This window comes from Chiloscyllium punctatum, chromosome 48 (assembly GCF_047496795.1).
Source record: "Chiloscyllium punctatum isolate Juve2018m chromosome 48, sChiPun1.3, whole genome shotgun sequence".
Lineage (NCBI taxonomy): Eukaryota > Metazoa > Chordata > Chondrichthyes > Orectolobiformes > Hemiscylliidae > Chiloscyllium > Chiloscyllium punctatum.
Window position 1 is genome coordinate 60,940,217 of NC_092786.1, and position 27,848 is coordinate 60,968,064.

A 27,848-nucleotide genomic window follows, 5' to 3' on the forward strand; every position below is an offset into this window, starting at 1 on the left:
CTATAACAAGATGACCAGAACTGGACACAATATTCCAAGTGTGGTCTAACCAGGGCTCTATAGAGCTTCAACAAAACCTCATGGCTCTTAAACTCAATCCCCATTAATGAAAGCCAAAACACCATAGACCTTCGTCACAACCCTCTCAACTTAGGTGGCAACTTTGAGGGATCTCTGTACATAGAACATAGAAAAGTACAGCACAGAACAGGCACTTTGGCCCACAATGTTATATGTCGAGACTTAATCCTAACGTAAGATATAGTAACTTAACCTACGCACCCCTCAACTCACTGCTATCCATGTGAATGTCCAACAGTCACTTGAATGTCCCCAATGACTCTGCTTCCACCACCACCGCTGGCAACACATTGCATGCATTCACAACTCTCTGCATAAAGAACCTACCTCTGACATCTCCTTTATACCTTCCTCCTAATATCTTCAAACTGTGACTCCAGTCAATCCTGCCCTGGGGAAAAGTCTCTGGCTATTGACTCTATCTATTCCTCTCATTATTTTGTACACCTCGATCAGGTCTCCTCTCTTCCTCCTTCTCTCCAGAGAGAAACGTCCGAGCTTATTCAACCTTTCTTCATAAGGCAAGCCCTCCAATCCAGGCAGCATCCTGGTAAACCTTCTTTGCACCCTCTCCAAAACCTCTGTATCTTTCCTATAATAGGGCAACCAGAATTGGACACAATATTCCAAGTGTGGTCTCACCAGGGACTTGCAGAGCTGCAGCAGAACCTCGCGGATCTTAAACATGATCCCCCTGTTAATGAAAGCCAAAACACTATATGCTTTCTTAACAACCCTATCCACTTGGGTGGCAACTTTGAGGGCTCTATGTACTTGAACACCAAGATCCCTCTGTTCCTCCACACTGCCAAGAATCCTGTCTTTAATCCGATATTCAGCTTTCGAGTTCAACCTTCCAAAATGCATCATTTCACATTTACCCAGGTTGAACTCCATCTGCCATTTCTCAGCCCAGCTCTGCATCCTGTCTATGTCACGATGTAGCCTGCAGTAGCCCTCTATACTATCAATGACACCTCCAACCTTTGTGTCATCTGCAAATTTACTAACCCACCCCTCAACCTCCTCATCCAAGTCATTTATAAAAACTATAAAGAGCAGAGGCTCAAGAACAGAGCCCTGCGGGACCCCACTCAACACTGACCTCCAGGCAGAATACTTTCCATCTACAACCACTCTCTGCCTTCTGTCAGCCAGTCAATTCTGAATCCAGATAGTCAAATCTCCCTGAATCCCATACCTCCTGACTTTATGAATGAGCCTTCCATGGGGAACCCTGTCAAATGCCTTGCTGAAATCCATATACACCACATCCACTGCTCAACTGTCGACCTGTCTTGACACCTCCTCAAAAGAACTCAATAAGATTTGTGAGACATGACCTGCCCCTCATGAAGCCATTCTGACTGCCTTTAATCACACTGTGCTTTGTCAAATAGTCATAAATCGTATCCCTCAGAATTCTTTCCACAACTTTGTTGACCACAGATGTAAGACTGACTGGTCTGTAATTGCCAGGGATTTCCCTATTACCCTTCTTGAAAAGCGGAACAACATTCGCCTCCTTCCAATCCTCCGGTATGACTCCTGTGGAGAGAGTGAGGAGGCAAATATCCTCGCCAGCGGCTTAGCAACCTCCTTTCTCACTTCCTGGAGCAGCCTAGGATAAATCTGGTCTCACCCTGGGGACTTATCAACCTTAATGTTTTCCAAACTTTCTAGCACATCATCTTCATCAATCTTGATCCGGTCAAGCCTGTATCCCAGCTACTGTACATTTTCCTTCACAACAATGGTCCCTTTCCTTAGTGAAAACTGAAGTAAAAACCTCATTTAGGGCTTCCCCAATCTGTTCAGACTCCATGCACAAGTTCCCTCCACTATCCCTGATCGGCCCTACCTTCTCCCTGATCATTCTCTGATCCCTCACGTATGAGTAAAATGTCTTTGGGTTCTCCCTAATCCTTCTTGCCAAGCCTTTTTCATGCCCCCTCCTGGGTCTCCTCAGTCCATTTCTGAGCTCCTTTCTAGCGAGCCTATAATCCTCTAAAGCTGTGCTATATCCTTGCTTCCTCCACCTTACGTAAGCTGCCTTCTTCCTTTTGATGAGAAGTTTCTCTGTTCACGTCATCCAAGGTTCCTTAATCTTACCCCTTCTTACCTGTCTCACAGGAACAAGTTTGTGCATCACTCGCAACAACTGCTCCTTAAATAGTCTCCACATGTCTGCTGTGCCCTTTCTGTGGAACAATTGCTCCCAGTCTGTACTTCTCAACTCCTGTCTGATAGAGTAATAATTTCCATTACCACAAGGAAATATCTCCCCTCGGTAACTGCTCCTTTCCCACTCCAAGGCTAAGCTAAATGTCAGGCAGTTGCGATCACTTTCACCGAAGTGCTCTCCCACTGTGAGATCTGACACCTGACCTGGCTCGTTGCTGAGCACCAAATCCAAAATGGCCTTCTCCCCTCATCAGTCTGTCTACATACTGAGTAAGGAAGCCCTCCCGAACACACCTGACAAAAATGGCTCCATCCAAACCATCTGCACTGAGGAGGTTCCAGTTGATATTGGGAAAGTTGAAATCACCCATAACAACAACCCTGCTATTTTTGCATTTTTCCAGAATCTGCCTGCCTATGAGATCTTCAATCTCTCTACTGCTATTAGGGGGTCTGTAGAAAACCCCAGTGCGATGGCTGTTCCCTTGCTGTTTCTAACTTCCACCCATACTGACTCAGTAGACAAACCTTCCTCAACAACCTTCGTTTCTGTCGCTGTGATGCACTCTCTGATTAGCAATGCTACACCCCCTCTTCTCTTTCCACCCTCCCTGTTCTTTTTAAATGTTTTAAACCCTGGAACATCAAGCAACATTCCTGCCCCTGTGAAACCCACGTCTCCTTTATGGCCACAACATTGTCGCCCCAAGTACTGATCCATGCTCTAAGTTCGTCACTCTTATTACAGACACTCCCTGCATTAAAGCAGACATACTTTAACCAATCCCTTTGTTTCATTGCGTGAGAAACCTTCCTGATAGATTCAATATATCCTGTCACTGTCCTGTCTGCAACTGACCCCCTCTCAGACATGTGGCTCCAATTCCCACCCCCCCTCCTCCCCCCCCAAACTAGTTTAAACCCTCCTGAATGGCACGAGCAAATCTCCCACCCAGGACATTTGTGCCCCTCCAGTTCAGGTGCAATCCGTCCTTCATGTACACGTCCCACCTTCCCCAGAAGGTATCCCAATGGTCTAGGTATCTGAAGCCCTCCCTCCTGCACCAGCCTCACAGCCACGTGTTAAGCTGCATTCGCTGACTGTTCCTCATCTCACTATCTCGTGGCACCGGTAGCAAACCGGAGATCACTACTCAGGTTCTTCAGCTTCCAACCTAACTCTCTGTAGTCACTTTACAGATCCTCAATCCCTTTCCTGGCTATATCATTGGTGCCAATATGTACCACGATTTCTGGTTGCTCACCCTCCTCCTTCAGAATCTTGTAAACCCGATCGGCAACATCCCGGACCCTGGCATCAGGGAGGCAACATTCCTTCCGGGAGTCCTGGTCCTGACCACAAATTCTCCTGTCAATCCATCTAACTATTGAGTCCCCTACCACTGGCGTTTTTCTATTCACCCCCTTCCCTTCTGAGCCACAGTGCCAGGCTCAGTGCCAGAGACCTGACAACTATGGCTTTCCCCTGGTAGGCTGTCCCCACCAGCAGTATCCAAAATGGTATACTTATTGCTGAGGGGAACAGCCAGGGGATCCCTGCTCTGACCGTCGGTTCCCTTTCCTCCCCCTGACAGTAACCCAACTGTCCTTATCCTGTGTCTGGGGAGTGACCACCTCCCTGTACATCCTCTCAATTTCCCCCTTTGCCTCCCGAATGATCCATAGTTCATCCAGCTCCAGCTCCAGTTCCCTAACTCGGTTTTCGTGGAGCTGGAGTTGGGTGCACTTCCCGCAGATGTAGTCAGCAGAGACAAGTGAAGTGTCTCTCACCTGCCACATTCTGCAGGAGGAACATGCAACTGCCCTAACATCCATATCCTGCTACTCTGAAAGCTCACACAGAACTAAACAAAGGAAGAGAAGAAAAAAAAAAGAAACCTGAAAACTTACCTTGTTTACAGACTCTTAGTAAGGTTAGAGGAGATGGGTGGGAGGGAGGCCCTACGGTGTAAGATCTCGGGTTTAGATCTCACCCACTTAAAAATTTCCCAGAAGTCCTTCGCTCCTCCCTCGCACCTCTCAGCAAATATGGACCCCAAGATCCTGCTGTTCCTCCACACTGCCAAGAATCCTGTTTTTAACTCTGCATTCAGCATTCAAATTCGACCTTCCAAGATAAAAGACTTTGTTTTTATCCAGGTTGAACTCTATCTGCCACTTCTCAGCCCAGCTCTGTATCCTGTCAATGACACGTTGTAGCCGAGAACAACTCTCAACACTACCTACAACACCACTGACCCGTGTGTCATCGGCAAACTTACTAACCTACCCTTCCACTTCTTCATCCAAGTCATTTATAAAAACTACAAAGAGCAGAGGCCTAAGAACACATCCCTCTGGGACACCACTGGTCACAGACCTCCTTGCGGAATACTTTCCATCCACTACCACTCACTGACTTCTTTTGGCCAGTCAATTCTGTATCCAGACAGCCAAATTTCCCTATATCCCATACCTCCTAACTTTCTGAATGAGCCTACCGTGGGGAACCTTATCAAATGCCTTACAGAAATCCAAATAGACCACATCCACTGCTCGACCTTTGACAACTTGCCTTGTCACCTCCTCAAAGAACTCAATAAGCCTCAAGGCATGACCTGCCCCTCACAAAGCCATGCTGACTATCTTTAATCAAGCTATGTTTTTCCAAATAATCATAAATCCTCTCTCTCCAAATCCTTTCCAGTACCTCGCTTTCCACAGATGTAAGACTGACTGGTCTGTAATTCCCAGGGATTTCCTTATCCCCTTTCTTGAACAGAGGAACAACATTCACCTCTCTCCAATCAGCTGGTACTACTCCCATGGAGAGGGAGGATGCAAAGAGCATCACCAGAGGCGCAACAATCTCTTTAGATCAGTTTTCAGCCCCAATCTCAATATAGGGACAGTCTAAAAGGCAAGGAATTCAATGATAAGCTCAGAATCCTAAACATGACTGAAGGAAAAACTGACATTAATCTCTTTGGAGGAAAACATTTTAAATTGCTGAAGCAAAGTTTGGCTTCGGGGCTGATTAATGGCCAATTTACTTCATGTAACTCAATAAATAAATTAAAGAAGAGTTTCAAAAGCTCGAGGTTTTCTGAATACAACCTGGTCAAGATAAGCAGTAGAATGAAGATATGAAGGTGGTTTGTCAAACGTGACTACGATCCTTCATTAACTGACACACAGTTGTGGATTCTCTAAACCAAAGATGCATATGATGCATCAAGAGATCACTAAAAGGTCAAAACCTCAGGATGTTGAAGCACTAAAGGATTATGTTAGTGAACATTCTCAGCTTCATGAGCTTTCAAAATGGGAGGTTTTAAGGACATCAATTTCAGTTCAAGAATTATCCAATTGATGTGAGGATGGGTGGGGTGGGAGATCAGAGACAAACTCAGGAAGAGAACTATAGCAGTTGACAAGACCAAGAAGAAGATATTTCACTTTCTTAACATCTTAAAAGCTGCGCTCCTTGCCAGTCTGTGTTCAGCAGGTTAATGTTATTTCCCAAGATGTCAAAAGATAATCGAGAATAGAATTTCATACGTTTATCCCAAAGGACATCAGAGAGGAATTAGTCTTGATGTAACCTCAGGACTGGCACTGGCACACTATAGAAATAAACTCCTTAGAATTGTCATCCATGGATCTATCACAATTTGCTTTCTTACACTGCTGTTCAGGGGGCAGAAACATTTGCTACAGTTATATTAAAAGGATGGGGAATGAGGGTGGGGCAGGGGGAAGGTATGAAGTACAGCATAAAACCATTGAAGGCAAGCTCACAGAGGAAGTCTGACAAGGTTTCTGAAGAGTTGGGGATGGCACAGCAGAGTTTAGAGGAAATTTTCAGAGGACACAATGAACAGCCAGGGAACGATCAGACAGAGAGAAAGAAATCTCTGATGCTAGCAGAGGGGAGGATTGACCCAAGTACATAAGGTAAGATACACTGGAGGTAGCACTAATAAGGCCTTGGGGAGATCTGAAAATAAGGATGAGAACTTTAAACAAAAAAAAGGTTTTGTCTGCCACCGGTCCTAATCACTTAGATTCCAGATTCTAGAAGCTTCTAGCTTCTTAAAGCAACTGAGTAAGGCTATCAGGGCAGGTAATAACGTCAGACTGAGGCCACAATCAGCACTGCCATGATTTTACTGAACAGATGAGCCGGCTCAAGAAGCTAAATGCTCCTAATTCCTTTACCCGTTCATGTTTAATTGAGGACCATACTAGTTTGATAAATCTATAGTCCAAAATAAATATCCATGTCAGATAGCTGTTTAAAAACAGGAGGCACTGTAACCGAACTTAGTGACCAGTTAGCACACTTCACAGCTAACAGTGGGGGCGGGGGTAAAAAAACAACAGTAATGCCAGCTAAGCTTTCTTGGTAATTAACAGACAAAATCAAACTGTTGCCTGGAATTACTGACACATTAGTTTAGAATCCTTTGCATAAACATTGAACCAAAAAGTGATAACTAGCAACCATACAAGAATAAAACCACATACAAGCTCTGACTGCAAGAGCTTGTGGGCATTTTGCACAAGACAGGGAGAGGAAGGCACTGAAAATCAAGTAGGTAACCAAATCACACGAAGGGCAAAGTCTGAAATTGTCAGAAATTTTTCCATTAGGGCAGTCATGACCTGCTTTCAACAACAGAACAGTTCTGAAGGGTTGAATGGCCTATTTCTGTTCCAAGATTATTGTATAAATAATAAAAGTGCAATTGGCACCAAATGTTTATTCTGCATTTACAGCTCCCAATTTTCCACAACACGTGCCCAATACTGATAAAGCAAGAAGAGACTGCTCAGTTATAGGAATGCCAGGAGCTGGGACTGTTGTGGGGACAGCTACTTTGGCACACCCTGATAATATTTAAATAAATTACAAAAAATCCAGCTCTTGTGGGGCAAATATATTAATTTCTCTGATGGCTTTTACAAGTGCTAAAATAATGTAGTATCCAATCTATTTATTCGTGGGACAGAACATATAAAATGGTGCACCTTCTTATTGCCCAATGGGTTTTTTCCCCCATGACCTGAAACTGCTCATGCCCATGGCCTGCACATCTCCAGTTTTCTCTTGTTCCATACTGGATGATGTGGAATTCCAGCATGAAGTTTTCAAACACACGGGTGGAAATGTTGCCTCATCACAGTTTGAGAGTTTTACTATAACACTTGTTACTGTGAACAGCTACAGCTGGGGTCCAAACAGAAACATCCAAAGGCAGTGTGATTTTAATGTCACTGTGATTCAAACTTCTCACTTACATCCAGGTCAGAAGGTCATGTTTTCAAACCTCACTCCAGAGACTAGAGTTCATTCTTCAGGCTGACACTTCATGTCTATGGAAAATGTTGCAGCACTGATGTTGTCAGAGGTGCCATGATTTAGATGAAACGTTGCATCAAGGACCCATCTACTGTCTCAGGTAAACAGGCTCATGGCTGCTATTCCAAAAAGAGGTGAGTTCACTCCATTGTCCTTGACTATATTTATATCTGAAAACAATGCTAAAGACAGATTCGCTGATCACCACATGTTGCTTGTGACAGCTTGCTGTGCACAAAATAATTGCTGTGTTCATTACATTACAAGTGATGCAACTTAAAAAGCTTAATTTGTTGCTTTGTAATCATAAAAGGCCCAATACAAATGGAAGCTCTTCATTTCTACTACCTGAATCTTCTCCAGACTTGTGCAAAATCCTCATACCTCAAGAGGCAAACCTGGAAAGCACTGCAATTTCCACAAGTCGAGGGATATGAACATCTAAACCTCGGTGTAAAAGTGAGATACAAGTAAAGGATATGATTGATTAACCCGACTGGCCAGAGAATGAGGGGAAAACGGTAAAATAATGGGTTGATTGCTTAATTAGCCACAAATATCTAAAGATAGGATTTGCGTTGCTAATAAATAAAATCTTAGAATATTTTATAAAGTGAGGCAGAAATGGGAAATGCACCAAACAGGATTTTTTTTAAATTGGTAAAGAAAGTAATCGCAGGAGCCTATGGAAACCCTGATGTAAATAATGCTGACTGTAGTCTGATAAATCATTGGGCCATTTATAAAAACTAAGAGGGCAATTGATAACTTGGGGTTACAAAGATACAAAGGACAAAACATTGCTGCAGCTCAGAAGGTTTGCAGGGGCAACACCTTCCATAATGCAAACCTCCATTAACATACAACTAAACAGATACTTTTATCCATATAGTGCAATGAAAAAGTTTGTTCTAGAAGGTTCTGTATTTGTATTATGAAAATAAAAAGGTCTATACAGCATCACATCTGAATCAAGTCAATTTATGTTCTTATTCGAAAGTTGGCTTTGGTTGTTTTTAGTATTTATATAAATTCATAGAAAATATTAAACATCTAAAATAAATAAACAGATCATCTAAATCATAATAGTTAATGATCGTGTTTGAAAAGCTTTTGTTTTAAACATTTGCACCTAGATTCACATATATATATTTTTTTCTTCAAACGTATAAACCAGAATCAGTAGTGCTCAGGGAGGAGGGAGTGCTTTTTTGAATAGATCTGAAAAATAAACAAGATACATTTCACTAAATGCTGAGGTTTCCTTCATGTCTTGCATTTTTTTGGTGGCACAGATTGGATTTGTGGGGTCTCTGTGCAGGTGACAAGATAAATCTCTGACACAAACTGTTCCATGATAAAAGTACAGATACTCAATACAGTTCCAACACAAAGAAAGCAGATACACTATTAGACTGAGTTTTTAAAAATGTGCAATGGTGTTCTGCAGCAGCTGATCGTGAAGATCACATATAAATTATTTTTCCTCATCAGTCCTGCTGGGACCTTTACACTGGAACAGGATTGCACAGTATCAATCCAGTGTAAAAAATTCCAGAAGCAGACAGCCAAATCCCAGCAAAGCATCCTGCTCCCATATTTTCCTTAGGATGTCATGCTCGACTGCTTCGTTTTGAAGAAATCCAATGGCAAACAGAGCAGGACTTGTACAAATGGCAATGAGTCTGATAACATCTGACCCTGATAACATATCTGACCCATTCACGGCTCAGGAGGACGGAGAGAATGCAGCTTCTGTTCATCCAGACATTTCCAATATTTGAAGTTCATCGCTAAGTACTGGATCAAGTTGGGCAGGTCAGCAAACACTACAATCAAATTTTAAAAACACGTTAAGACTCATATCAAAGAATTAATAAAGATTTAACAAAACTAGGGCTACTAGAGAGGAGACAGACAGAAAGAGGGGAGGAGGTAGGGAAGAGCGAGAGAAAGCTGGGACGTGAACTGAGAGAACTTTAACTTTTGAATGGGATAGGTAGAATTATAGTAACAAAGAAAAGGTAGGAAATTCAGCCTTTCAACAGGGAAGGAATCTAAAACTCGGGACTATAAATATGAAAATCACTCAAGTCTAATCCAGACTTATTTACTCATAGAATGTGGATCAAATCATAATGGGGAATGATTCAGGTGAACAGTGTGGGCGTATTCATAGGGAGGTGCAAGGGAGAAAAGATTATATGGATATAACGATGGCATTAAGGTGAAATTAAACAAGGAGATTTGTGCTGAGCATAGATCCTGGCATGAATTTAGTAAGGTTGAATGGCCTGTACCTTTCCTGTTAATAAAATAAACGTCCCTGAAATACATTATCTAGTCATCTATCTCATTTGAGAAACTGTAATGCACAAACTGACTGATAGGGTTAGATGAAGGTGGGAGGAAGCATGTGTGGTGCGTAGACTGGTCGAGTCAAGTGGCTTCCTTCTGTGAAATGCAGCGAGTGTTTTAACAATAGACAGAGAGAAAGGGGAGGTGTCCACAGGATGACAGAGCAATTATTGGGTTGAAACTGTACATCATATGACTTGTGCTTCAGAATTGATTCAGTTGACAAATGAAGAGTACAACAACCAGTTTCCTTTGTCAGATTTAGCATTACTCCCAATGGTTAAGTGCCCGAAACGTCAATTTCGAAGCTCCTGAACTCCTGCTGCCTGAACTGCTGTGCTCTTCCAGCACCACTAATCCAGAATTTGGTTTTCAGCAATTATTGTTTTTACCTCGTTGATTTTAACCCTACTGCGAACCCTCTTGCAAGGATGCCTGCCTTGAAGAAGTTTTCCTCCTCTCTCAACAAGAATCTCAGGGAGTCCCTCTCCCACTGCAACTCCCAGGTCATTTCCTCTGCCCTGAAGCTCTTCAACCATGTCGTGAAACAAACTCTGTACCACAGTCACATTTGCTTCCTCAGTGCCTGCCTCTGTAACCAACTCATCCCACACGGACTCCGGACCACCTTTAAACCAGCAGAGTTCGGACCCGAACAGGACAAACAGTACAGACTACAGATTCAAAAACACCAGCAATGGTTCTCCTTCAAGATCCTCCGCTCCACGCTTGCAGCAATGCGCCGTCACCTAACCTCTCTACAGTCAGCCCTGCCTCAGCTGAGGGCCACACTCTCTCAGAATTGCAAAGGACCAACTCTGTACTACATCCTCAGGAGAATTCATACTCTCAACAAACAGTATTTCAATTCCATCTCAAACATCAAAAACTGTAAGTACAACAAACTTTTATCCACCCACCTCCATAACTAGCGCTCCTCAAACATTCCAGAAGATTCCCCTGGCCTCGGAAACACTGTTAGCCATGCAGCTTCCACCCCCACGCCGAGTGATGTCACTTCCGCCCCCGTCACGGCCACTCCCACAGCCACTTCCGGCCCTCTCAATTCCACATGCATCACACGTGACATCACTTCTGCCCTTCACATCATCACTGATGCCACATGCTCAGTGACCTCCGCCACCCCTATTGCCGTGGTCACCACCACTTCCGCCCACACCAGCGCCACTCACCTGCATTCTGCTGACGTGCCCCCCACAGACCCCACTGTCACTATCCCCACCCCCCAAAACCCCAAGGGGAACATTACCCCTCCTCATGCCTCCACCCCCATTCCCCCCACCATCACACCCACTCCAGGTACTGGCTCCGACCCCACTCCCAGCTCCACACCCACACCAAATCCCAGCTCCCGGCCCTGCCGAGTTTTCACCATCCCTCCAGACCTCCCACTCACTGAGGACGAACAATCAGTCCTCAGCAAAGGACTCACCTTCACCCCCCTCCGTCCATGCATCAATGAATTTAATACACGCCGTGATGTCGAACAATTCTTCCGTCGCCTCCGCCTCCGAGCTTACTTTCACAATCAGGACTCCCGCCCACCTTCCGAGGACCCCTTCGCCCACCTCCAACACACTGCATCCACCTGGACACCCCGCGCTGGCCTATTACCTGCCCTCGACCTCTTCATTTCCAACTGCCGCCGGGACATTAACCGCCTCAACCTGTCGACCTCCCTCCCCCACTCCAACCTCTCACCGCGCAGCCCTCCAATCCCTCTGCTCTAATCCCAACCTCACCATCAAGCCAGCGGATAAAGGGGGCGCAGTGGTAGTCTGGCGCACTGACCTCTACACCGCTGAAGCCAAACGTCAACTCGAGGACACCTCTTCCTACTGCCCCCTCGACCATGACCCCACCCCCCCCAATCACCAAACCATCATCTCCCAGACCATATAGAACCTCATCACCTCAGGAGATTCCCACCCATAGCTTCCAACCTCATAGTCCGGGAACCCCGCACTGCCCGGTTCTACCTCCTTCCCAAGATCCACAAGCCTGACCACCCTGGCCGACCCATTGTCTCAGCATGCTCCTGCCCCACTGAACTCATCTCTACCTACCTCGACACTGTCCTATCCCCCCTAGTCCAGAAACTCCCCACATACGTTCGAGACACCACCCACACCCTCCACCTCCTCCAAGACTTCCGTTTCCCCGCCCCCCAACGCCTCATCTTCACCATGGATATCCAATCCCTCTACACCTCCATCCGCCATGACCAGGGCCTCCAAGTCCTCCGTTTTTTCCTCTCCCAACATCCCCAATAGTACCCTTCCACTGACACTCTCATTTGTTTGGCCGAACTGGTCCTCACCCTTAACAATTTCTCCTTTGAATCCTCCCACTTCCTCCAGACCAAAAGCGTAGCCATGGGCACCTCTCTGACACCTCGCTCCCCTTCCTGGACCTCTCCATCTCCATTAGTGACGACCGACTTGACACTGACATTTTTTACAAACCCACCGACTCCAACAGCTACCTGGATTAAACCTCTTCCCACCCTACCTCTTGCAAAAATGCCATCCCGTATTCCCAATTTCTCCGCCTCTGCCGTATCTGCTCCCAGGAGGACCAGTTCCAACACAGATCACACCAGATGGCCTCCTTCTTTAGAGACCGCAATTTCCCTTCCCACGTGGTTAAAGATGCCCTCCAACGCATCTCGTCCACATCCCGCACCTCCGCCCTCAGACCCTACCCCTCCAACCGTAACAAGGACAGAACGCCCCTGGTGCTCACCTTCCACCCTACAAACCTTCGCATAAACCAAATCATCCGCCGACATTTCCGCCACCTCCAAAAAGACCCCACCATCAGGGATATATTTCCCTCCCCACCCCTTTCCGCCTTCCGCAAAGACCGTTCCCTCCGTGACTACCTGGTCAGGTCCACACCCCCCCCTACGACCCACCCTCCCATCCTGGCACTTTCCCCTGCCACCGCAGGAACTGTAAAACCTGTGCCCACACCTCCTCCCTCACCTCTATCCAAGGCCCTAAAGGAGCCTTCTACATCCATCAAAGTTTTACCTGCACATCCACTAATATCATTTATTGTATCCGTTGCTCCTGATGTGGTATCCTCTACATTGGGGAGACTGGGCTCCTCCTAGCAGATAGCTTTAGGGAACAACACCGAGACATCCGCACCAATCAGCCAAACCGCCCCGTGGCCCAACATTTCAACTCCCCCTCCCACTCTGCCGAGGACATGGAGGTCCTGGGCCTCCTTCACCGCCGCACCCTCACCACCAGACGCCTGGAGGAAGAACGCCTCATCTTCCGCCTCAGAACACTTCAACCCCAGGGCATCAATGTGGACGTCAACAGCTTCCTCATTTCCCCTTCCCCCCACCTCATCCTAGTTTCATACTTCCAGCTCAGCACTGTCTCCTTGACTTGTCCGACCTGCCTATCTGCTTTTCGACCTATCCACTCCACCCTCTCCTCCCTGACCTATCACCTTCATCTCCTCCCCCACTCACCCATTGTACTCTATGCTACTCTCTCCCCACCCCCACCCTCCTCTAGCTTATCTCTCCACACTTCAGGCTCACTGCCTTTATTCCTGGTGAAGGGCTTTTGCCCGAAACGTCGATTTCGCTGCTCGTTGGATGCTGCCTGAACTGCTGTGCACTTCCAGCACCACTAATCCAGAATTTGGTTTTCAGCATCTGCAGTTATTGTTTTTACCTTGCATCACCTAATAGTCTTTGCAGCTCTGCCTTTAGAGCCTTAAGATTAATCTGTGGTCTGTGCAAAGAGGAACAACAAACACTTTCAGAAGAGGAGTTAGAGTAACTAAAAACTGGAAAATTGGAGAAATAAGATTTCAAAAGAACGTGCAACAGACTCAAAATACTACAGAGAATCAATACAATTAGATCAGATTAGATTCCCTACAGTGTGGAAACAGGCCCTTTGGCCCAACTAGTCCACACCGACCCTCTGAAGAGTTACCGACCCAGACCCATTTCCCTCTGACTAATGCACCTAACTCTATGCACAATTTAGCATGGCCAATTCACCTGACCTGCACATCTTTGGACTGTGGGAGGAAACCTACGCAGACATGGGGAGAACGTGCAAACTCCACACAGTCAGTCACCCAAGGCTGGAATCGAACCCAGGTCCCATGCGCTGTGAGGCTAACCACTGAGCCACTGTGCCACCCGCATGATCATAGAGCAGCATTAATTTAATGTATTGTAATAACACTTTTAGGTTCTGCACGTCAAATGATAACATGTTACGTTTTGATGGGAGAATGGGGGTGTTAGGGAGAAATAAAACACTTACCATCCCAGGCATCAAACATATCCGTAACAAAGTAATCAATGAAGGAGATTTGTGACTTGGGGATGCTGCAAGTATTTCTGTCAAACACAGGCATTACCACAGGTAACCCTTGTCGTTTCTCCTCATCAGTCTGTTAAAGAGACAGAATTAAAGGTTAAAGGAACTCAGCTAAGCTTAATAACATCCCACATATCAAATAATGCAAAACACAAACATGGTGACATCATCATGCTCATGAAATCAGCTCACTTTGGGAAAACGTGGGTCCTGCCCTCCAGGTTTCTATTTACAACACGTTATACCTCAATGGAGTTCAACTAAGGAATATCAGGACAGGGAAGCGATAAAGTGGTTACGAGCCATGCCAAAGTTCGAGCAGACACCTGGATTGACTATCTAACACCCTGGAACATGAACAGGGAGTTGAGATCCCTAGACTCTGCCCTGCTCTTGCAGCCACTGTATTTGTATGCCAAATCCAGTTTGGGTTCTAGTCAATAACCCTCAAGATGTTGATAGTGAGGGTTTCAGTGATGGTAACGTCACTGACTGTCAGCTGTATGGTGGTTAGATTAACCCTTCTTGGAAATGATAACTGCCTGGAATTTGTGGCACAAATGTTACGTGCCATTTGTCAGCCCAAGCCTAGATATCATCAGTGTCTTGTTGCATTCGAACACGAACTGCTTCAGTAACTGAGGAGTTGTGAATGATGCTGATCATTGTGCAATCATCAGTGAACATTCCCAATTCTGACCTTATTGCGGTGGGGAATCATTGAAGCAGCTAAAGATGATTGGGCCTAGGAAATTACCCTGAGGAACTCTTGCAGAGATATCCTGGAGCTGAGACGAGTGGCTTCCAACAACAACCATCTTACGAATGGACATGTACGACCTCCAACAATTCCAAACAGTGAGGAGTTTTACCCTGATTCCAACTGACTTCAGTTTTGCTCTGACTCCTTAAAATGTAGCCTTGATGTTAAAGGGAGAAATGAGGACTGCAAATGCTGGAGATCAGAGCCACTTACGCCATCTACAAACGGACCCCTCCACCAGAGATATATTTCCCTCCCCACCCCTATCAGCATTCCGGAGAGACCATTTCCTCCGCAAATGGACAGATCCACACCTCCCCACCAGCATTCCCGGCATCTTCCCCTGCCACCGCAGGAAGTGCAAAACCTGTACTCATACCATATCCAAGGCCCCCCAAGCATCCTTCCACATCCATCAGAAATTTACCTGTACCTCCACCAATGTCATCTACTGTATACATTCCACCTGGTGTGGTCTCCACATCAGGGAGGCAGGACGCCAACTTGCAGATCGCTTCAGAGAACATCTCTGGGACACCTGCACCAACCAACCCCACCACCTGCAGCTGAACACTTCAACTCCCCCTCCCACTACACCAAGAACATGCAAGTCCTGGGCCTCCTCCCTCACCAAACCCTTTGGCTGGAGGAAGAACGCCTCATATTCCACCTTGGGACCCTGCAACCACACGGGATCAATGTGGATTTCACCAGTTTCCTCACATTTCCCCTCCCCCTACATTATCCCAGTTCGAAGCCTCCAACTCGACACTGTCCTCTTGACCTGTCCATCACTTTTTCCATCTATCCACTCCACCCTCCTCTCTGACCTATCACCTTCTCTCTCACCTTCATCTACCAGCACCACACTCTTGATATTAAAGAGTACTGACTCACCTCACTCGTGGAATTTACCTCTTTTGCACACATTTAAACCAACTGAAATAAGTTTAAACTGAGATAGCTTGACTCTGAATAATCATGGCATGCCTGGGGGTGTGGGGATAGGGGTGAGAGATGGGGGCACAGGGGTAAGAAGGGAGATGGGGTGAGCAGTGAGGAAAATTAGGGGAGAAGAGGAGGGAGACAGGATAGGGTGGGGGAGTGGGAGAGTGTACGAGAGCATGAGAGTGAGCGCGAGACTAAATCAGTAGACAAAAAAGTACAAGGCAAACTAATGAGGGCTAAAGGCCAATACAGTTCCATGGACCTGATGGGTTATAGAGTCAGAGATGTACAGCATGTATACAGACCCTTCGGTCCAATCATCCATATCAACCATATATCCCAACCGCCAGCACATCTCTCCAAACCCTTCTTATTCATATACCCATCCAGATGCCTCTTAAATGTTGCAGATTGCATATGGGGATTTTAAAGGAAGCATGAACTGAGTTAGCAAATGCACTTGTAATAATCTTCCAACAATCCTTACATTATGGAAACATACCAGAGCATTGGAAAGTTGCCGATGTAACATTCTTAGTCAAAAAGATAGGAGGAAAAATAAACAGGTAATTGTCAGTCGGTTAGCTTAACAAATGTCAATGGAAAACTATTGTGTCTAATGTAAAGGATGCATTGGCAGGGCAATTAGAAATACTTCAGATCAAGCAGGCAGCATGGCTTCATGAAGGGGAAATCATACTGGACAAGTTTATTATTTATACTGGGGAGGTAGCAACTAGGACAGAAAGGGGAACCAGATTTGCAACATATTTGAATTTCCAAAAAGCACTGAATAAAGTACCACACTATAGGCTACTTAGGATAAGAGCCCATGGCAGTGGGGGCCGAACATTAGCATGGAGGGGGGATTGGAAAAAATAGAAGAGTTGGAATAAAGGGGCCATTTTCGGGATGGTTACGTACAATTAGTAAGTGTCACAGGGATCAGTGTTAAGGTTACAATTTTTTATTATATCAATGACTTAGATGTTAGAAGTCAACTTACTGTTCCCAAGTTTACAGATTATATAAAAATAGGTAGGCAAGTGGTGAAGATGGCACAAAGAATCTGAAAGGGTCATGGACAGATTAAGCAGGAGGACAAAAAAAAGTAACAAATGGATTATAATGTGGGAAAATGTGAGATTATGCACTTCGGCAGGAAGAAGGGGCAACAGAGGGACGTGCATGGAATGAGCTGCCAGAAGTAGTGGTGGAGGCTGGTACAGTTGCAACATTAAAAAGACATCTAGATGGGCATGTGAATAGGAAGGGTTTGGAGGGATATGGGCCGGTGCTGGCAGGTGGGACTAGATTGGGTTGGGATATCTGGTCGGCATGGACGGGTTGGACCGAAGGGTCTGCTATGACTCTATTATAGAGATGACATATTTAAATTAGGAAATAGTAGAGAAAGCTACAGAAGAGAGGGATCTGTGGATTCTTGCACATGAATTAGAAAAGCTAATACCCTAGCCTAGCAGGAAATGGAGAAGGCAAACGGTGAGATGGTGTTTGTATCAAAGGGAATGGGGGAACGGAGTATTAAAATAATGAAGTCTTGCTAAATCTGGACATGGTGCCAGTCAGACTACATCTGGGATACGGTGAACCGTTCTGGGCTCTGATTTAGAGCATAGAACTGTACAGCATAGAACAGACCATTCAGCCCACAATGTTGTGCCAAGGATTAATCTTAATGTAAAATAAAATAACTTAACCTACGCACCCCTCAACTCACTGCTCTCCATGTACATGTCCAGCAGTCGCTTAAATGTCCCTAATGACTCTGCTTCCACCACCACCACTGGTAACGCATTCCAGGCATTCACAACTCTCTGCGTAAAGAACCTACCTCTGACGTCCCCTTTATACCTTCCTCCCAATATCTTAAAACTATAACCCCTTGTTCCAGTCAATGTCTCTGGCTATTGACTCTATCCATGCCTCTCATTACCTTGTATACCTCGATCAGGTCTCCTCTCTTCCTCCTCCTCTCCAGAGAGAAAGGTCCAAGCTTAGTCAACCTTTCTTCATAAGAGGAGCCTTCCCAGTCCAGGCAGCATCCTGGTTAACCTTCTTTGCACCCTCTCCAAAGCCTCTGTATCTTTCCTATATTAAGGCGACCAGAACTGAACACAATATTCCAAGTGTGGCCTTATTAGGGACTTGTAGAGCTGTCACAAAACCTCACGGATCTTAAACACCATCCCCCTGTTAATGAAAGCCAAAACACCATATGCTTTCTTAACAACCCTATTCACTTGGGTGGCAACTTTGAGGGATCTATATACTTGAACACCAAAGATCCCTCTGTTCCTCCACACTGCCAAGAATCCTGTCTTTATTCCTATATTCAGCATTCGAGTTCGACCTTTCAAAATGCATCACTTCACATTTATCCAGGTTGAACTCCATCTGCCATTTCTCAGCCCAGCTCTGCATCCTGTCTATGTCACGCTGCAGCCTACAGTAGCCCTCTATACTATCGACGGCACCTCCAACCTTTGTCAATTTTACGAATTTACTAACCCAACCCTCAACCTCCTCACCAAAGTCATTTATAAAAACTACAAAGAGCAGAGGCCCAAGAACAGAGTCCTGAGGGACACCACTCAACACTGACCTCCAGGCAGAATACTTTCCATCTACAACCACTCTCTGCCTTCTGTCAGCCAACCAGTTCTGAATCCAGAGCCAAATCTCCCTGAATCCCATACTTCCTGACTTTATGAATGAGCCTACCATGGGGAACCCTATCAAGTGGTCCACATACACCACATCCACTGCTCGACCTTCGACCTGTCTTGTCACTCCCTCAAAGAATTCAATAAGATTATTTAGACATGACCTGCCCCTCATGAAGCCATGCTGACTGCCTTTAATCACACTGTGCTTTGCCAAATAGTTGTAAATCCTACTCCTCAGAACTCTTTCCAAAACTTTGCTGACCACAGACGTAAGACTGACTGATCTGTAACTGCCAGGGATTTCCCTATTCCCCTTCTTGAAAAGAGGAACAACATTCACCTCCCTCCAATCCTCCGGTACGACTCCTGTGGAAAGTGACGAAGCAAAGATCTTTGCCAGCGGCTTAGCAATCTCCTTTGTCGCTTCCTGGAGCAGCCTCGGATAAATCTGGTCTGGCCCTGGGGACTTATCAATCTTAATGTTTGCCAAAAATTCCAACACATCAACTTCATCAATCTCGATCTGGTCAAGCCTTTATCTCAGCTCCTCGAAGTTCTCATTCACAAGAAGGTCCCTTTCCTTAGTGAAAACTGAAGCAAAAAACCCAGTTAGGGCTTTCCTTACCTGCTCAGACTCCACGTACAAGTTCCCTATGCTATCCCTGACTGGCCCTACCTTCTCTCTATTCATTCTTATTCCTCACGTATGAGTAAAATGCCTTTGGGTTCTTCCTAATCCTTCTTGCCAAGCCTTTGTCGTGCCCCCTCTTGGCTCTCCTCAGTCCATTTCTGTGCTCCTTTCTAGCAAGCCTGCAATCCTCTAAAGCTGTGCTAGATCCCTGTTTCTTCCAACTTATGTAAGCTGCTTTCTTCCTTTTGACAAGAATCTCCTGTTTTCGTCATCCAAGGCTCCTTAATTTTACCACTTCTTAGCAGTCTCACAGGAACAAATTTGTGCATCACTCGCAACAACTGCTCCTTTAATAGTCTCCACATGTCTGCTGTGCCCTTTCTGTGGAACAATTGCTAACAGTCTGTACTTCCTAATCCCTGTCGGATAGTGTCATAATTTCCTTTTCCCCAATTAAATATCTTCCTTCGGTAACTGCTTCTTTCCCACTCCAAGGCTATGCTAAATGTGAGGCTGTTGTGGTCACCGTCACCAAAGAGATCTCCCACTGCAAAATTTGACACCTGTCCTGCCTCATTGCAGAGCACCAAATCCAAAATGGCCTGTCCCTTTATTGGTCTATCTACATACTGAGTAAGGAAACCCTCCTGAACACACCTGACAAAAACAGCTCCATCCAAACCATCTGCACTTGGGAGGTTCCAGTCGATATTGGGAAAGTAGAAGTCACCAATAACAACAACCCTGCTACATCTGCATTTTCCAAAATCTGATGGCCTATCAGTTATTCAAATCTCTCTACTGCAATTAGGGGGTCTATAGAAAACCCCCAATGAGGTGGCCGCTCCCTTGCTGTTCCTAACTTCCACCCATACTGACTTAGGAGACAAATCTTCCTCGACAACCTTCATTTCTGTAGCTGTGATGCACTCTATAGAACATAGAACAATACAGCACAGAACAGGCCCTTCGGCCCACGATATTGTGCCGAACATTTGTCTTAGCTTAAGCACCTATCCATGTACCTATCCAATTGCCGCTTAAAGGTCATCAATGATTCTGACTCTGCCAATCCCACAGGCAGTGCATTCCATACCCCCACCACTCTCTGGGTAAAGAAGCTACCCCCTGACATCCCCCCCCTATACCTTCCACCCTTCACCTTAAATTTATGTCCCCTTGTAACACACTGCTGTACCCGAGGAAAAAGCGTCTGACTGTCTTCTCTATCTATTCCCCTGATCATCTTATAAACCTCTATCAAGTCGCCCCTCATCCTTTGCCGTTCCAATGAGAAAAGGCCTCGCACTCTCAACCTATCCTCGTACGACCTATTCTCCATTCCAGGCTACATCCTGGTAAATCTCCTCTGCACCCTCTCCAAAGCTTCCACATCTTTCCTAAATTGAGGCGACCAGAACTGCACACAGTACTCCAAATGTGGCCTTACCAAGGTCCTGTACAGCTGCAACATCACCTCACGACTCTTGAATTCAATCCCTCTGCTAATGAACGCTAATACACCATAGGCCTTCTTACAAGCTCTATCCACCTGAGTGGCAACTTTCAAAGATCTATGAACATAGACCCCAAGATCCATCTGCTCCTCCACCTTACTAAGAACCCTACCGTTAACCCTGTATTCCGCATTCTTATTTGTCCTTCCAAAATGGACAACCTCACACTTGACAGGGTTGAACTCCATCTGCCACTCCTCAGCCCAGCTCTGCATCATATCTAAGTCCCTTTGCAGCCGACAACAGCCCTCTTCACTATCCACAACTCCACCAATCTTTGTATCGTCTGCAAATTTACTGACCCACCCTTCGACTCCCTCTTCCAAGTCATTAATAAACATTACAAACGCTCTGATTAGCAATACTATACCTCCTCCTCTTTTCCCACTCTCCCTGTTACTTTTTAAATATTCTAAACCCTGGAACATCTAGCAACCATTTCTGCCCCTGTGAAACCCATGCTTCCATTATGGCCACAACATAGGGAAAGATATATTGGTATCAGAGGCAGAGAAGGATATGGAGGGATTGCCTAATATGGAGGGGTTGAGTTTCTACATATTATAGTTTAGAAGACAGAGAGGCGACCTTATTGAAACATACAAGATTAGGGACTTGACAGGGTGGGTACTTAGACATTGTTTACACTTGCGTGACGGTCTAGAATCAGAGGGCATAACGTCAGAGTAAGGGGTCCCCCATTTAAGGCAGATGTCTGAGGACAGTGAATCTGTGGTATTCTTTACTACTGAAGGTAGTGGAGACTGACTTGTTACGTATATTCAAGGTTGACATGGACAGTTTTAGTCAGTAAGCAAATCATGGGTTATAGGGATAAGGCAGGAACGTGGAGTTGAGGATGATCTTATTGAATGGCAGAGTAGACCCAATCGGCCGAATGGCCTATTCTTCCTTCTACATCTTATGGTCTAACGCGTAGTAGGACAGTGAAACAGCTCGTTTTATTTGTTGTTCAAACCAAGATCACCCAGGGGCTGAATGTATGGCACTTGATTGGACTGAGTGTTACATATATTAAGGAGAAAGTGAGGACTGCAGATGCTGGAGATCAGAGCTGAAAATATGTTGCTGGAAAAGCGCAGCAGGTCAGGTAGCATCCAAGGAGCAGGAGAATCAACGTTTCAGGCATGAGCCCTCCTTCAGGCTTATGCCCAAAACGTCGATTCTCCTGCTCCTTGGATGCTGCCTGACCTGCTGCGCTTTTCCAGCAACACATTTTCAGGTCTGTTACATATATTAACACAGGGCCCTATTCTTTGTAGAGAAAGAACAGGTCCCTACATTGCATCTAGTTCAACTTTAAATAAGCAAAAGCCACTCCCTGGTTCCTTCCTCAGTGCAATAACTTCACTCATGTGAGAACCTGTCCAGTTTAAATTTAAACAGAGCTTGACAAGTTAACTGTCAGTCATCACCCAACATTGGGCAATGTTCATGTCATCCCTTCTACCAGAGTCCACATGCTAACCAATCAGCACTTTCCTCTTGTCAGGACAAATCTTGTTTTCCCTTTACATTGGTATTTCTTGAGAATTATCCTGATGAGATTAAACAAGATGAAAGGCTTCGATAAAATGTCTCTCTTTTCAGCAAAGCACAAGTTCTGAAATATCAAACAACTGTTTTCAATTTACCAGACTTCAATACAATCAACTGTTAAGGACAGCAAGAGGAAGTAAATTAAACATTCAGCCTCACCTGAGCAAAATACTCCTCTGAAATACGTGCAGCCCACTCAATACAGAGATCCAGGGGTCGGCAGGGATTGGAGATATCTGCACATTTTATTAACATACGTTTGATCAGAGTTCGATTTTCAGGAGATGTGAGGATGGTATTACATGAATCTTCATTGCCACCATTCTGCAATGAAAACAGTGAAAAGACACTGAAGGAACATCACTGACCTTATGTTATACTCTAATACACCTCTACTAGTTGCTGAAATAGTATCTGAAACAGAGATAGGAGCAGAGCTACAAATCTGAAATCTTACTGTTAAATGACAACCAAAGAATGTATACACGACACCTTGTCACCCACCTTCCTGAAAGCAAGCACACTGGGGATCCTGGCACTTAAGATTCACTTCTTTGTGCAATTTGGGAGATGGCTGGCCAATTAGCAGAGAGGTGAATTCCACAGCTCATAATCCAGGTGGAAGGTGGGGGTTGGACAAACACAACTGATACTTTCAATGGTTTTGGAAACTCATGGGTTAGTTTCTGTACTTTTGATAGTGCATGGAATATACCAGCATGAAGCCATAATAAGAGACAGTTATTGCAAAAACCTCAATGCACTAAATTAACATTGCAATATGATCTGATTGCAATATCACCAACAGAAGTTGCACCTTATGTATGTAAGGCCACATAAAAAGCAACCAAGCAGTCATTTCACTTCGAGAGAATTGCATTACAAAGTCGGGAAGTTGAGTAGAATCTATTTTGAACCATGGTGAGACATTATAAAAATGACATGGAGCTACTGGGGAGGCTTGAGGGATAGTGAAGAATGGGAGCAGGAATGTGTGGGCAAACAAATCAGGAAAGGATTGAAAGGGTGCAGCTCACTTTTCTCAGAAAAGGTAGAGAGACCTAGGCTTCTGTAATCAAAATTCTGGAAAGGTTTTGACAGAATGAATGCACACAATGTTTCTTTGGGGTGAGGTGGGAGTGGGTCCACACATCAATAAATGGACAATGCTAGAAGCTATTATTCAAGACACTGTAAGGGCACACTGATACGTTAATCAGATGGTTTGTCAAAGAGAAATCATACTTAACTAATTCATTAGAGTTCTTTGAAGAAAAAACTCAGCGTTCTTGTGGTACCCTTATCCCTGAGCCAGAAGGTCCAGGTTCTGTAATAACATCTCTGAACAGGATGATTAAAAAAAATCTAAGCAGTAGGTGGTGCCATTGATAAAGGGGAAAGTCAATGTATTATGCTTAAATTTTCAGAAGGCATTTAATAAGACGACAAAGATTATGCAGAAGCTCAACACGTGAGGAGTAAAGCATTGGAGTGGATAGAAAATTGGCTGGTGAACAAGAGTTAGAAAGTAGGAATAAGTAAGACTTTTCCAAGTGGGAAGGATGTCATGAGTAATGTTGGCGCTGGGGCTGCAGCTCATTACATTTTATAAAAATATTCCCTTTAACTGAAGAGTCAATAAACAAGGCAGCAGGTTCAGAGGGGATTTGTTGAGTCATGTTTTCATCCAGAGAGTAGTGAAATCTGGAATGCACCACCTGGGAGGGTAATTGAGACAGGAAATCTCAATGTTTAAAGAGTACTTAGCTGAGCACTTAAAATCTCATAATATTCAAGGCTATGGCTAGTGCTGGAAAATGGGACTTGTGTAAATTTAGGGTGGTTTTTATTGGTCTTGAAGGGTCACATGGTCTTATTTTATTGTACAGATCAATGATCTTATGAAATAATTGGAATGAAGGGACAGAACGTATGGCAGCTAAATTTGCAAATGACAAAAACAGGCAAGAAAATAAATTGTGAAGAGTACATAAGCAGCTTCAAAGGGATATTGACAAGTCAGCCGGCAAAGATCTGTCAAATGATGTACAATGTGGGCAAGTGTCCATTTGGGCAGAAAGAATATAAAATCATATTATTCAAACGGGGAGAGGTTGTAGAGCTCAGAGATGCAGAGAGATCTGGGTGTCCTCGTACATTAATTGCAGGTTAGTAATCAAGGACAGCAAGTAATGAGGAAAGCTAACAGGACATCATTTTATTGTGAGGGAAACTGAATGCAAGAGCAGGGAGGCTATGTCAGTTCCCCCATTTGTAGTAGACATTCATGTAACCCAAAAATCATTGCTGTTTTTGTTTTGGGTGGGGAGTAATAAACTAATCAGCGAGGAAGGCATAGAGGGAGGGCGGGTTGAGTAGGGTGGGGTGAGTGAATGGTGCAAGTAGAGACTATGAGAGTCAACTCCTGTATTTTACAAAATGTAATCAGCCCATTGGCACGTGGCTACCAGCTTCAGCCAATCAATACCTCAGACCAAAGTACGACGGTTTCAATCCCAAACCAAGGCCTGTACTGATGATAGAATTAATTTTGTAGATTCTGCATAATCAAACAAATCAAAATCTGCCTCAGAAAACTGAACAATCAGCAAATTTGACATGGGATAAGTCTCCAAGGGCAGATATGTAGCAAAGATGGGCATAGAAAGAATTGCATTCCCAAGGTGACCCAGTCAATAAAAGTAATTGTTTTGCTGAAGGGCAAATTGAGCAAAAACACTGTACAAAATAACAGGCTAAGAAACAATTAAAGGCCACAAAGGTACTGAGTGGGGAGAGGCAAGGTTAGCACTGGTGGGCACCATGGAACTGCCACATTAATTAAGAGCCTTACTACTTCAATGTGTCATGCAGACCCTGTGGAAGTTCAAGTAACAGCAGAATTCTGGCTGTTGCTGCCACTTTCGAGCCACTGGACAACAAGATCTGGTTAATATGAAAGACAGGGTTCAATGATCAGCCAGCCAATGCATAAGGCTTCCTCAACCTTTTCCTTCCTCATGCACTGTTCCATGAATGTGCATTTCAGTCTCCATACCTGCCCCTACACATATACACTTCCTTCCATTCGCCTGCTCTACCATGCATCATCAAAAGCACATACAGTGACTCTCATCAACCATTAAATATTCCTTGAAGTATAAACATTTCAGTTTATAACTGGAATTCTCACTGGTTGTTGCTGAAACCAACCTAGCAATCTTGATCTTTACTTTGTATGATGTTAAGATTCAAAATGCTATAAATATCTTAGGGTGTGAATGACTGCATTGTTGCATGTCATATTTTGATCCTATCCTAAGCAATCGTGCATTACAGAAGGTCTCTCCATTCTTACCCCAGAGCTGTTATCCTCCAGTCCAGCCAAAGGTTTGTTGATGCTGTTTACAAACTTGTTGACATGTTCAAAGTGTTTTGTCATCTCTGTCGCAAGGACCATATCTATAATAGCTTGTCGGAGTGTCCGATATTCATTCCTGGTTAAGAGAGTTCATTTGCAATTCAACAGTAACTTGCATTTATACAATACCTCTAATATAAGAAAATGTCCCCAAGAAACATAATTAGACACTGAGAGAATAGGACAGATGGCCAGAAGTCTGGCTGTAAGCAGCTTTTTAAAACAGGAGATCAGAGGTTCATGAAAAGGACTTCAGAATTTGGGCTGAAGGCACAGAGATGGGAAGGTAAGGCCATGCAAGGAATACACAGAGAAATTTAACATTGAGTTGTTGGCAGACCAGGTGAAAATGTAGGTCAACAAGCACAAGCCTAACAGGTAAGTTGAGATATGAACAGAATAGTTTTGAATGTGCTAAACTAGATGCGGGATACAGGTAGGGTGGTCAGCCAGTGTAGTATTAATGATCACATCAGCAGCAACATCCAAAGTAAAACCATGTCTCCATCTAGATCTTAAAATAAATCACTGGAAAGTTCCACTTAATATACAAGGAAAAAAAAATCTCATTGCAACAAGAAAACAAAGTACCATTAATTAGCTTTACCAGATCCATACTGTAAGGAAATTTAAAGCATGAGTAGCCTGAAGTTTGGGGTATGAAATACTAACTACAAGAATCTGGCAATTCAGCCAAAACATTCTCAACTTGTGACAGTTTCTCAACTCTGGAAACTCAGCAGCCTCAGACAACAGCCTCAGTGACTCCTCTGCTGCAGCATTGAACAGGAGGACTGGGCAGGTTTCGGGCAGATGGAAGGTGAACAAATTCTTGTAACTCGATGAAAGTATGTACATGGCACAATAACAGCAATAGATAAGAAATGTTTTATCTGATTATATTGTATAGGGTTATATAATTTTACTCATTTAGACCTTTCCTTCAGGTTACTAGAGATTTAACTTGTACTCAGCAGACGAGCCTGGTTCAAATTTCTGGCCTCACAGTGAACATTGGTCTAGACTTTCTGACACCCTTCTAGTAAGGAGCAACAATGCCACTACACTTCCCCTTGTGCATTGGTTCCAAATCTACAACTGACAGTGCAGGAGCTTGTTTCTCTATTGGAGAATCCTAGCTGCACAAAGCTGGATGGCCTGTCTTGGTCTCACTACAAACACCACAAATATTCAATAAAAAGCCTTGATACTCTACACTATTGAGATTAATCTATCAAAGTAATCAAAGTAACCCAATTAATAATGTAAACTCCTTCCTCAAGTCTCAGTTAAATGTAGACCAGATCCAAGCTGTAACCTCCTCCACATTATCTCATCAAACTATGTATACTATGGGTCACCTATGCAAGGTAATTCTCAGTGCCCATATGTCTTAATCATAGAAAATACATTGTTACTGCACGAGGCTAACAGTTGTATCTCCCAAACAAGACAATTCTGTGACACTTTCATAAGATTATGAAATTCAAACCGAATTATGAATTTAGTGCTATAGACCCTTATCTAAAAGACTTCTTTGCTCTTTCCAGAATCCTTTTCACTGTGAAGCCTCTCCATTTTCCCTTGTTACCTCAGGCAGGATTTATTCAATAAGACTGCGAAACAAGTCAAGTCTTGTGACTAGCATGCAGTCGGAAGTTGGACTTCACTGCATTATAAGCACAGGCTTCCTGTACAATTATGTTACTTCTTCCCAAGTATACCCTGCTAATAAAAGAGGGCAAGTTTTTTTTTTTGAGAACTGTACCTCTGTATCCTCTGATTTTTTAACCATTCAATACATCAGTGAAATTGGTTTACTGTATAGATATTTCAACCAACATCACAAAACAGTCTGTTCATTTATCTCACTTTGCTTATGCTGACTGAGCACCAATGGACAGTCAAATTTTTCAAATTAAAATAGTGACCATACTTCAAAAAACAC

At 44.3% G+C, this 27,848-nt stretch overlaps 1 protein-coding gene across 2 annotated transcripts in view; it reads right to left on the bottom strand.

Moving 5' to 3' along the window:
* Positions 1–8,713: 8,713 nt before the first annotated feature.
* Positions 8,714–27,848, bottom strand: part of pde8a (phosphodiesterase 8A) — a 131,845-nt gene continuing 112,710 nt past the window's right edge. For both annotated transcript variants that reach the window (XM_072565413.1, XM_072565414.1), the window contains exons 19-22: positions 25,838–25,976; positions 22,639–22,803; positions 14,314–14,443; positions 8,714–9,459 (exon numbers count right to left, since the gene is read on the bottom strand). In XM_072565413.1, the coding sequence (XP_072421514.1) occupies positions 9,353–9,459; positions 14,314–14,443; positions 22,639–22,803; positions 25,838–25,976 (541 nt within the window). In that variant the 3' untranslated portion in view covers positions 8,714–9,352. The remainder of the gene's footprint in view (positions 9,460–14,313; positions 14,444–22,638; positions 22,804–25,837; positions 25,977–27,848) is intronic.